Source organism: Hylobates moloch, unplaced genomic scaffold (genome assembly GCF_009828535.3).
Source record: "Hylobates moloch isolate HMO894 unplaced genomic scaffold, HMol_V3 SCAFFOLD_9, whole genome shotgun sequence".
In the NCBI taxonomy this organism is placed as follows: domain Eukaryota; kingdom Metazoa; phylum Chordata; class Mammalia; order Primates; family Hylobatidae; genus Hylobates; species Hylobates moloch.
In genome coordinates this window covers 106,276,885-106,288,694 of record NW_026652284.1, presented here as the reverse complement: position 1 = coordinate 106,288,694, position 11,810 = coordinate 106,276,885, and the positions used below count along the sequence as shown (strand labels likewise).

General features: G+C 38.3%; 1 protein-coding gene and 1 pseudogene across 1 annotated transcript in view; both read left to right on the top strand.

Moving 5' to 3' along the window:
• Positions 1-1,912: 1,912 nt before the first annotated feature.
• Positions 1,913-6,534, top strand: LOC116812710 (superoxide dismutase [Cu-Zn]-like; annotated as a pseudogene).
• Positions 6,535-7,186: 652 nt separating this feature from the next.
• Positions 7,187-11,810, top strand: part of LOC116812709 (uncharacterized) — a 28,362-nt gene continuing 23,738 nt past the window's right edge. Inside the window, exon 1 of the mRNA XM_032758501.1 lies at positions 7,187-7,471. Coding sequence (XP_032614392.1) covers positions 7,320-7,471 — 152 coding nt within the window. The 5' untranslated portion in view covers positions 7,187-7,319. The remainder of the gene's footprint in view (positions 7,472-11,810) is intronic.

The window sequence follows — 11,810 nt, the reverse complement described above, 5'->3', positions numbered from 1 at the left end:
ACAAAAATGATTATGAACAAGTAGATAAGCAAAACAGAAATTAGAAAGAGGTCTTGGTTCCAGCATCTTGAGCAGAATCTGTCCACTGTCTGAAGTCAAATGCTTGTTCCAAAGGTCTTGGGTCAATCAATCATAGCTTTCAAAGATCAGCTGTGTCTACAGGATCACCGAGCATCCTCATGTTGAAGTCCCCTGTTAGAGTAGCCTTCAAATTGTATAAAAATCTGAATCACCAAACACTGACTCACTACTGTTTTTGTTGTTGACAATACCTGACAAGGTCTCTTCCAATGAGGACAAGAGAAGTTTTCCTCTGATGCCTCTTCCAATAGATGAAATATCCTGTTTGAAGATCAGAAAAAAAGGTACTTTAGGAAAATGTTGGGCAAAGGTATCCTTAATCCTTTGGATAGGACAGAGTATAGTGTGTGAGCCACTTAACAATATTTTGCCATGCCACCATGCAGTAGGGAAGTCTAGCAACAGAGGTAAAATCCCTAAATGCATAGGCCTTCCAGTTACCAATTCATAGGAAGATAACCAATGTGCTTCTGAGCAAGTGGGCTGTATGGCCGTGAGAGCTAGGGGGAGTATCTTTGGCCTAGGGAGCTTAAAGGTTTTAAAAAGTTTTGCTAATTTTAATTTTAAAATGTAGTTTGTCTATTCGACCTTTCTAGAAGATTGTGGGTGGTAAAGATGGTATTGTTTTTTGAGTAAGAAATATTGTTTTACAGATTTCTTTCACAATGGTTTTTGTTAAGGGAGTGCTCAATCACTTGATATAAAATTTGCGATGTCCCTGCTTGAAAACACAAAATCAAGCAGCTTTTTTGGTGTCTGTAAGGGTTATAGCTTTTCAGCAAGGACATGCTATAGCCTCTCCTGAAAATGGATATACAAAACTAAAACAAATGTAAATCTCACAGAGGCTGTAAGCTGGATAAAATTCATTTGAAGATATTCAAAGTGAGACATTGAATCCTGGCCATGTTTAATCTTTATAATTTTTTCCAGGATTGTGTGGTTGACAGGTGACACATAACCTGAAAATAGCCTCAGCTTCTTTTTAAAGTTTTCTCACTAACGGTGATTAAAAATACTAACTGATTTTTATACTCCATGATGAGTAGTTTCATGAAGAAACTTAGTTAATATCCACTTGAAATGATCTGGTGCCATAAGCAACCACCTTGAGCATTTCAGAGATTATATCAATGAAGAGTGCAACCGGAATTTTTCCACTCTTCTTTTTCACAGTTTCACCAGAGATTTATCCTTTGAGGGTTTAGCTTGTTGAGCATAATGATCTGCTTGAGTATTTCCTTTAAGTGGCCTCTCATTCCATAAGTTCAACATTTATAGTCATCTCTGTAGGTAGTAGGAGTGCATCTAAAAGTTACTTCACTTACTGTCCATTTTTAGAAGGGTCCAAGCAGAGATAAGAAACCCCCTTGTCATGAAAGCATACCAAAGTCATGTACTACTCCAAAAGCATATCTGCTATCTATCCACCTATCCATCTATCTATTTACTTTCTCTCTGGAATTTAGCTAGTTGACAAACACTAGTAAGTGCAAGAAGTTCTGCAATATGGGATGACTTTAATTCTAGTAGAGGACTAAATTCTAAAACCTATCTTCTTAAATTATTGATGGCACATCCTGTTTACTAACTTCTAGTTGCAGTTTTGAGATATGATTCACCAACAAATATTAGATCAGGTTTCCCAGTGGGATGTTTAATATATCTGAGTGAGGAAAATAAAGTTCCCTAACTGAAATTAGACAATCATGATGTTGCACTTATTTCAAGTGGGGCAGGACAGTGGTAGGACTCAGTGTGTTGCAGGGATCAATAGTAATGTGACAGGAAGATAGAGTATTAGATGCTAGTAAGTTGGCTAAAAAGTGTTATGTATACTCAGTCAATAGTAATGTCTGTGCTGCATGAGGAATCATGAGGTCAAGCAGAGAGCCTAGAATTAGTTCAGTACAAGCATTGAAAAGTTTTGTAGCTGTTACCTGTTGTCTTAAGTCAAGAAGGATAAGCCACCACAACTGAGTCAAAATTGAGGCTATGGTGAGCAATAGGTTTTTCACGAATCCATGAAACTGAGCTAAAACCCTAAGGGCATGTCCATAACACTCATGCACAAATTAATGGAATGGCTTTTTGTATAATAGTTAGGGATGACTAAGGAAGGAGGCTGTTGAAGAGCTTTCTTCAGATTACAGAAGTCCTGCTCATGTTTGAGCTCCCAGATCAGAGACTGGGACTTAGCCAAGTTATAAAGAGATATTGCAATCACAGAAAAAATTTGGTCCCCATTGTCTGCCATATCTAGTCATATCTAGAGGAGCTCTCTGTTGCCACCGTTAAAAGCGTCTAGAAAAAGTTTTCATAGTCTAAAAGGAGATAATGCTTTTTCCTCCTTAAATGGGTCATGCCACAAATAACAGGCTGTGTTCTGGAAAATTTATAGTATTTCTACATATTAGGTTCTTTTTCTGCTAGGGCTGAGAGCAATTAAGTGGAATCCTTTTTATAGGCCTCCTTGTTTACTAAACAAAGAGATCATCTACATATTGTAAAATAAACTTATGAATCATGTAAATTTTGATTGTGGACCTGAGGAAAATAGGAGGGGGCTTCAGTGAACCTCGGAAGCATGGATGTCTAGGTATATTGTTGTTCTAGCCAGAGGAAGGCAAAAGGGTATATCCTGATCTACAGGCACACTCAAGAAATGCCAAGCAAAGATCCACAACAGTGATGCAAATGGTGTTAGGCAGAATTGATGACAAGATGGTAGTTGAGTTAGGAACTAAAACCCACTGGTCTCTGAAGCTGGCACTAACAACAGTCTTAAAAGACTCATGCCAGTGTTCTACCCTGTGATTCTCCTTATGACAAACTACACTTTAGAGAGCATAACACAAAAGAGTAACACAAATGAGCGCAAATAAGGGATGAAAAGAAGGGCTTGGTTTTGCCAACAATGCCAAACAAATGGTAAGGAATAATGAAACCAAGGTATCAAACATTGAATAAATAGCCAAAGAACTCACCACAAATAGAGTGGAGTGCAGACCTGGTGCTGACTCAGCAACATCACTGTGGACTTGATAAGTGGCAAACAATAAGGCACAAGGGGTTCTGCCCCAGTTGAAGGCTAGGGTCTGAGGTGATAGAGCAGATTTTATCTTGGTGTAATTTCCAAGAAAACTGTGGAAATAAATAAAAATCACTCAAATGAGAACAAATAGATGTTATTTATTCAGAGTTTGCTAAACAAAAGAGTCACCAATCATCAATTATGTTTGGCAGAGACTCAAATGCAGGTAAAGTGATGGGAAAGCTGTACAGTGGGAAAAGGGAAGGGATTAGGTATGCCTAATTGGTGGCTGTTGGCATGGGGAAATTAGAAACAGGCTAACTAGAAGTAGATCATCCTATGTGATTTGTTAGGAGTGCATATTTGGCTTCCTATGATTGCTTCTAAGTTAGAAATACAAGCAAAAATTATGGAATCTGGCAATTATTGACCAAGTCCTTACTGATGTTGAAGAGGTTGGGGTTGGGCTTCATAGACTGGTTGTTACAGAAGTTGTGGTCAAAGTTGTATTTTTAGATATGGTTTGGCAATTGTATATTCACTCTCCCACCACTCACTGAGTTTTTGAAGATAAGATGTTGATCATATTGGTAATGCTGTCCACAGTGTTCGTTACTTCCCCAATAAGGGCGTGCATCACTGGAGCATTTTGCCAAAATTTCTGAGTAGTCCAAAGAGTGGCTTATCCAAAAAGATAGTTGGACCATGAATGTTTAGCTGGAATGATAATAAGTTCTTCTAGGCTTATAACAAATCCTCAAACTTGAACTTGCAGTGATTCTTCAAATCCTAGGGGGTAAAGACTAGCAACAGGGCAACCTAGAGTCCCAATAAGGATCCAGGCAGTGAGATTTTAGTTCCCAGTGACTACAAGTCTAGAGGAACAAATAAAAATAGAATCGTTTTTAAGGCTGTTAGTTTGTAGCCAGATGCTGAAGGAAACTGGAATAATTGAAAATCTGGTAAAGGTTGACAATCTGTGCAAGGTTAACAATCTGTGCAGATAAGTACCAAACTGATTTTCCACAGTGATAGAGAAATCTTGGCTACAAAGTTTGCATATTGATCAGTTACCAGCAGTTTACTAAGAGGGACTACATAGCTCAAACACAAATTACCAGAATCAGAATCTGATAATCCAGAAGGATGTGCTATGATTTCCATGGAAATACAAATTTTCTTTCTACAGTTACTCCTCCTCTTTTGATCAAAAACAATCTCAAAGAAAGATTATTCTTGATCACAAATTAAGGTTGGTCTCATGAGATTTGGCCTGGTTATTTGCATAGGTGCAGCAAGAGTGGCAATTTACATGTAGATCATATTATATTTGCTTTGCTGGAAGTTTTCATAAAAGAATGTCAAATTGGACTTTTCAAAGCCTCTAGAGGATAAGAAGCCAAGCCAACAACTCACATCAGATTTCACATGCAGTACCTATCGATTTGGCAGGCGTTCCTTTCATCTTGAGATCCCACAAATATCCTAAGATTCCAGAGCCTGCTGGGAAGTGACATTCCTTGCTCACCTACAAAGCTGTGAACCCTTGCAAAGCCAGGTTTCAAGCCAGTTTTCACAAGAGGAGCTTTGTAAGCATTGGCTCCATAAGGTCAACTTTAGTTCCTTAAATGTGTCTGGTCATATCCGATCAAATAAGCGTCATTCTCAAATATGACATCCAGGCAAAACCTTGGTTGTATTACCAATGTTTTTGTTCATGTCCTGTTAACAAGGAGGACAGACTCTTATGGTATCTATGCAAATAACTATATTGCCATGAAGACTCAAGGAGAATTTCCAAATTTTGAATGGGTGAGTCAGGGAAGAAAAGAAAGAAGTTTCATTTCTGTTTACAAGAAATTAGCATAGTCTATAAAATTGTTTGAGTGATAGCTTAAGAGAAAAAGAAAATAAATTCTTATTTCCAGAAAATAGAGCAATAAAACATTAACAGTATTTCAAATAAAAATCATAATCATTTGCTCATTCAGTTCTATATAATTAACTCTTCTTCCACCTGATCTTGTGTTGTTTCATGAATGCATCCGCTTCTCAACTAGACGTCTGCAACTCCTGAATCAGTCCAATGGTATGATTTCATAGTCATTTAAACAATGCCATCAGAAATCGGTTCCCCGGAGTATATGGTATGATCCTTTTCTACCAGACTCTAAGATTGTTCTTTTTTGCTGAAGACAGAACACCTTAGCCTATAATTGGATTTTATGGAAACATCAGTGTAAAACAGAACAAACAAAACTATCAGTAGATGACAAAGTCTGAAAATGGCTATCATGTACATATTATTGATAATTTTCAAAAGTGAATAAGTGAATAGAGTTCATTATAAGAATAATGCAATTGACAAACACATCTGGTTGTTTCTGTTGTACAAAACAAAATAAATTCAATCCAAAAAAACATTTTAGAGAAAATATCTATAAATACAATGTATTGGCAATATTTTCAAAGAGGCTATATTACATCCAATTTATAAAAATTATTATATATCACCTTACAAAGAAAACATTTTCATATATAACATAAAAATCCTGAGACATTAGATGCCACAAATACCTAGCACTTCATTAGAATTTACTAAAAATATATCTAAGTTATGAAGTAAATAGAGTCAGTACATCTGAAGTAGATTCTAAACATTAGAGTATTAATAAAAATGCATAGATAAGTGAACTGAATCCTTAATGTAAAACTACCAGCCTATCATATACTGGTTCCAAATAAAAGAAGTAAAGTTGCAACAAAGTTAAAGTTTGAAAATATAATTATTTATGACTGATAACACTATACTGCTTTTATCTAACATCAAGCAAAGCGACACCAGGACTCTGATAAATAGAAATATATCATGGGCAGTGAAAACATGAACAATTCTGCGGTTTGCGTTGTCATCTCTTATAGCATCTCCTGTTTCCCTGGCAATCCTCAGAACCCAGACAGGAGCGTGGCCCCATCAGTGCATGTTGAAGGGTGAAGGCCTGGTACAGAGAATTATCCATTTCAAGCAGAAGGAAAATGGATCAGTTGTGGTGTTGGGACACATTACAGGATTGCCTGAAGGCCAGCAGATTCCATGTTCATCAGTTTGCAAATAACATACAAGGCTGTACCAGTGCAGGTCCTCACTTTAATCCTCTATCCCCAAAACACGGTGGACCAAAGGATCAAGAGAGGCATGTTGAACACCTGGGCAAAGTGACTACTGGCAAAGATGGTGCAACGATGTGCCTATTGAAGATTCTATGATCTCACTCTCAGGAGGCCACTCCATCATTGGCCACAGAATGGTGGTCCATGAAAAACCAGATGACTTGGGCAAAGATGGAAATGAAGAAAGTACAAAGACGGAAAATGCTGGAAGTTATTTGGCTTGTGGTGTATTTGGGAATTCCCAGTAAACATTCCCTAGGATGAGGTATGAGTGCCAGTAACACATCTGTTATTCTGCTAGCTGTAGAAATGTAACTTGATAAACATTTAACACTGTAATCTTAAAAATGTAAAGAAAAAAAACACACACATTCACAATTCTCTAGAAACTTCTTACGTAGAATACAGTTTTAAACATGTTTATGTTAATGACATTTTACCCATACAAATTTAACCTATGCAAACATGAGCATCTCTTCTGATTGGACAATGCTTCCTAGACATCTTGTCAATGATAACATATCAAATAATCCTAACGATTTCCAACTCTTGTCTTTTCCCACGGTGAAAGAACACATCTTTGCAACTTTCCAGAGGTCCTCTGGGAAATCTCAAAGGCAATTTTGGGCACTGAGGAGGCTGAGAAGACTGTGCTTGACTGTTAGCTGAAAAAACTTTTGGCTGTTTGGCAGAGGACTAACAGGCCCTCTGCTTTATGTGAATTTCTCACTTTAACTTGTTTGCTCCATTTTGGGTGCAGACCCAGCCCCATGTGCCTGACCACAAACTAACATTTCCTGTCTCAGTTCTCCTATTCATATAATGTTTCAGGATGTTTGTTAAGTTTTAAGAATTCCCTCCCACCCCCAGATTTTCGCAGGGTTTTGTTGATTTCCCCTCAACTTTCCACAGGTATTTTAAAAGCTTTGCTCACTCATCCCTTCTCTGACTTAGGATTTGAGCATCTTTCTGTTATGCTGTTGCCCCACTCCTATTGCAATACTCCCCTCCTTAAGAAAGTTTTTCTAGACTAATGTCTAGGTTAAACTTTCTTTTCTTTGACAATAATGATGCCATGACTTGGACAAAATGCCCATTGCCCCTGGCTCCTGCTTTCTTCACCCAGTGCTGCCTTATTGGACTCCTTGTGCCTCTCCTTGGCTGGGGAAATCAGGATCCACAGTGGTAAGTCATGATTTCTAATCCAGTGTTCCAGACATCTGTCTGTTGTAGCACAGTGAGAAGTTGACTTATATTTCTCTCATTTTTGTCATTTTCTTCTGTTTTTCTATCTTTCCCTTCTGCCTTTTTTGAGTGTGGTGAAGCCCCTCATTCTCTACCGAGAATCATACCTGAGTTGAAATCCCAAGGCCTCTAGCACCGGCAGGTGTCCCTTCCATTATCATGAGAAACCATCAATTTGGCTGTTGTTCTCCAGACCTCTCAACTATGGGGTATGCTCTGTGTTACTATGGTAATAATTCCACCCACTTTCTTAAAAAAAAAATGGCAATATTTTTCAACTTAAATTTCAATGGCTTCTTTAGAGAATGTATAATTTGTCTAAATTGCCTCATTCTGCAAAGGGCAATTGAATCCTGTGCCACCAAGATCTCATCCAAGCAATAGATGCTTTGTTGGTGGTGGTGGGCATTTGGTACAAAGAGGCAGAAAAAAAAAAGTTCTCTCTCAAAAACTTTTCAGCGACCATTGCTTCTTTCAAAGACAGTCTTCCTTCCCCAATCTGTGACCTGTGTCTTCTCATCACCTATCCCCCAATCTCTCTTTTCTACCATCTTCCATGTTCCCTTCAGCTTCCTTTAATCCTTGGATCTTCCTCTTTCAACCCTCTATCTCCTCCACCTTTCCATCCACTCCTGCCAGATCTTTCCTCTCCCATTCTGGCCCCTCAATTCCTTATAATCCCTTGAGCTTTAAGTCCTGTCCCTTCATGGGAGGCTCTAGAGAAGCCCAGGGGCACTAAGAGCAACAGCCTGAGGCTACAAAGGCTCACTGGAAACAGGCTGAATGTTTTATCCACTCAGGTGGGCTCTGGGGACACCAGATGACCGCTTGGTCTCTCCTCCATGCCTCCCTTGAAATTGAGTCCACAGCTTCCCTAGAATTATACACCAGAGCCAAGGGTAGCTTATGGGTCTCCTACACAAATATTGGTGAAGATGCTTCAGTTCTCATATTGAACAGGTTACTTCAACTTGCCCCATCTACCAAAAATATTATCCTTGTAAAAATATAAAGGTGAGGCAACGATGATTGTTTGTTTGTTTGTTTGTTTTTTGAGATGGAGTCTCGCTCTGTCGCTAGGCTGGTGTACAGTGGCGCAATCTCGGCTCACTGCAATCTCTACCTCCCAGGTTCAAGCGATTCTCCTGCCTCAGCCTCCAAAGTAGCTGGGATTACAAGTGCATGCCACCATGCTCAGCTAATTTTTGTATTTTTAGTAGACACTGTGTTTCACCATGTTGGCCAGGATGGTCTCGATCTTCTGACTTCATGATCTGACCGCCTTGGCCTCCCAAAGTGCTGAGATTACAGGCATGAGCCACCTTGCCCAGTCAATACTGTTTTTTTATATGAATCAGTGAGTTTTGCATTTCTGTGATTATGCCTAAGTCATGGCTAAAATTTAAAAATTAAAGCTGTAAGTTGGCTATGTCTGCCTATATGTTTATGTATGTGTGTGCATGTGCACATATATTTTGTTTGTGTAATATTTTCCTACCTCCAGATGGTATTACCACATTAAATTATAAAACACCTTAAATAAGCTCCTTTTGGATTGTCTTAGAGATGAATGAGAGCCTACATAAGTATTCTTGAACTTCCTTGAAATTAGGAAAATCAAATTTTTAATATCATCAATGTGAAAAAAGTATTTTTATAAAAGCCTAACAAAACGTTAAAAAAATTCAAGTTCACCTAATTTAGATAAACCTTTGGCCATTGAGAGTAGTTTAATATAATTGATTTAATAAATATAGCTCTGTCTTCTGAGTTGTCCACATGGTAAGAATACATTTTTGTTCTACTTGAGTATTTTTTTCCTAAACCTACACAAATATACCGAATCTCTTTGCTTGATAATCTAAATATATTCTTGGTATATTCTAACTATATGTTCGATATAGTCATGACAATATTATGTCTCATGATTATCATGTTATTTCTCTTTTTTTTTTTTTTTTGAGACTGAGTCTCACTCTGTCGCCCAGGCTGGAGTGCAGTGGCACGATTTCGGCTCACTACAACCTCTGCCTCCCAGGTTCAAGAGATTCTCCTGCCTCAGCCTCCCGAGTAGCTGGGACTACAGGTGACTGCCATCACATCTGGCTAATTTTTGTATTTTTAGTAGAGACGGGGTTTTACCACGTTGGCCAGGCTGGTCTCCAACTCCTGACCTTATGCTTGTGATCCACCTGCCTCAGCCTCCCAAAGTGCTGGGATTACAGGCATGAGCCACTGCACCCAGTCAATCATGTTATATCTGAAAATGTTTTCTCTATAAAAACTATGCCCATCCACTTTCATAAATTTGATGTAATATCCACCCTTTTTTGAAAATAAAATTAATTATTATGTTTACACATATTTTCTCTGAAACTTTTTGTAGCAACTTTAAGTGCCATAACGACACTTAAATTTTTCTGTCAATGTATGATTTTTATAGCAACCTTTCATCAGATCTTTTACTTTCAAAAATTATCAAAAATATGTTAACCACAGCAATTTTAAGTCTTTTGTTATCTATGGAGGACTTTGTTTCAACAAAAAAGGACTGACTCAGAGGTACGTGGAAAAGGATTATGCTAGGTGCTCTTGTGTAAAAGTTTCTAATTATGTTGTTTAAGTAACTTTGGGACCAAAACAGTGAACTGAGTTAGGAATCCCAGAACTCTAGTTGAAAAAGAGATGGGTTCATAAGCCTACTAATCTGGGATCAAGTGGGACAAGAACTAATTACACAGGAGTGAATGAATTGATGATGGATAATTATGGGACTTTTTTGGAATAGGGCTATAGGGCTATTCCTTTAATGTACTATTTTTTTTTTTTTTCTCTAGACAGATTTTTGCTCTTATTGCCCAGGCTGGAGTGCAATGGCATGATCTCAGCTCACTGCAACCTCTGCCTCCCAGGTTCAAGCAATTCTCCTGTCTCAGCCTCCCGAGTAGCTGGGATTACAGGGGAGTGCCACCACACCTGGCTATTTTTGTATTTTTAGTAGTGATGGGTTTTCACCATGTTGGCCAGGATGAGATGGTCTCTATCTCTTGACCTCGTGATCCGCCCGCCTTGGCCTCCCAAAGTGCTGGAATAACAGACGTGAGCCACCACGCCCGGCCGAATATTCTATTTTTTGTACATAAGAAAACCCCTCCTCTTTTTTTTAAGCTATTCATCACTCATAACAATTTCATAGACTATGCTAATTTCTTGTAAACAGAAATGAAACTTCTTTCTTTTCCTCCCTGACTCACTCATTCAAAATTTGGAAATTCTCCTTGAGTCTTCTTATTTTCATGGCAATATGGTTATTTGCATAGATTCCATAAGAGTCTGTCCTCTTTGTTAACAGGGCACAAAAACATTGGTAATACAACCAAGGCTTTGCCTGGATGTCATATTTGAGAGTGACGCTTATTTAATCAGATATGACCAGACACTTGTAAGGAACTAAGGTTGACCTTAGAGGGCCAATGCTTACAAAGCTCCTCTTGTGAAAACTGGCTTGAAACCTGGCTTTACAGGGTTCTCAGCTTTGCAGGTGAGCAAGGAATATCACTTCCCAGCAGGCTCTGGAATCTTAGGATATTTGTGGGATCTCAAGAAGAAAGGAACGCTTGCCAAATCGATAGGTACTGCATGTGAAATCTGATGTGAGTTGTTGGCTTGGCTTCTCATCCTCAAGAGGCTTTGAAAAGTCCAATTTGACATTCTTTTATGAAAACTTCCAGCAAAGCAAATATAATATGATCTATACGTAAATTGCCACTCTTGCTGTACCTATGCAAATAACCAGGCCGAATCTCATGAGACCAACCTTAATTTGTGATCAAGAATAATCTTTCTTTGAGATTGTCTTTGATCAAAAGAGGAGGAGTAACTGTAGAAAGAAAATTTGTGTTTCCGTGGGAAATCATAGCACATCTTTCTGGACTATCAGATTCTGATCCTGTTAATTTGTGTTTGAGCTATGTAGTGCCTCTTTGTAAACTGCAGGTAACTGATAGTTATTCAAACTCTCTCTTCTCCAGTAGAGATTAAATTGACTTTCTCTCACACTATGGGAAAGCCAGTTTTTGTAACTACTAATAAATTGTACTTGAATCTGTTATCTTGCACAAATTGTCCACTTTTACTAAATTTTCAAATCTTCCAATTTCCCTCAATATCTAGCCACGTACCCCTAAACTAATGTTCCAATTTTTCTCCTTTTTTGTTACTCATAGTCACTGAGAAAACCTTACTATCCAGATCACAACTGAGACCCTAGGTTGCCTTG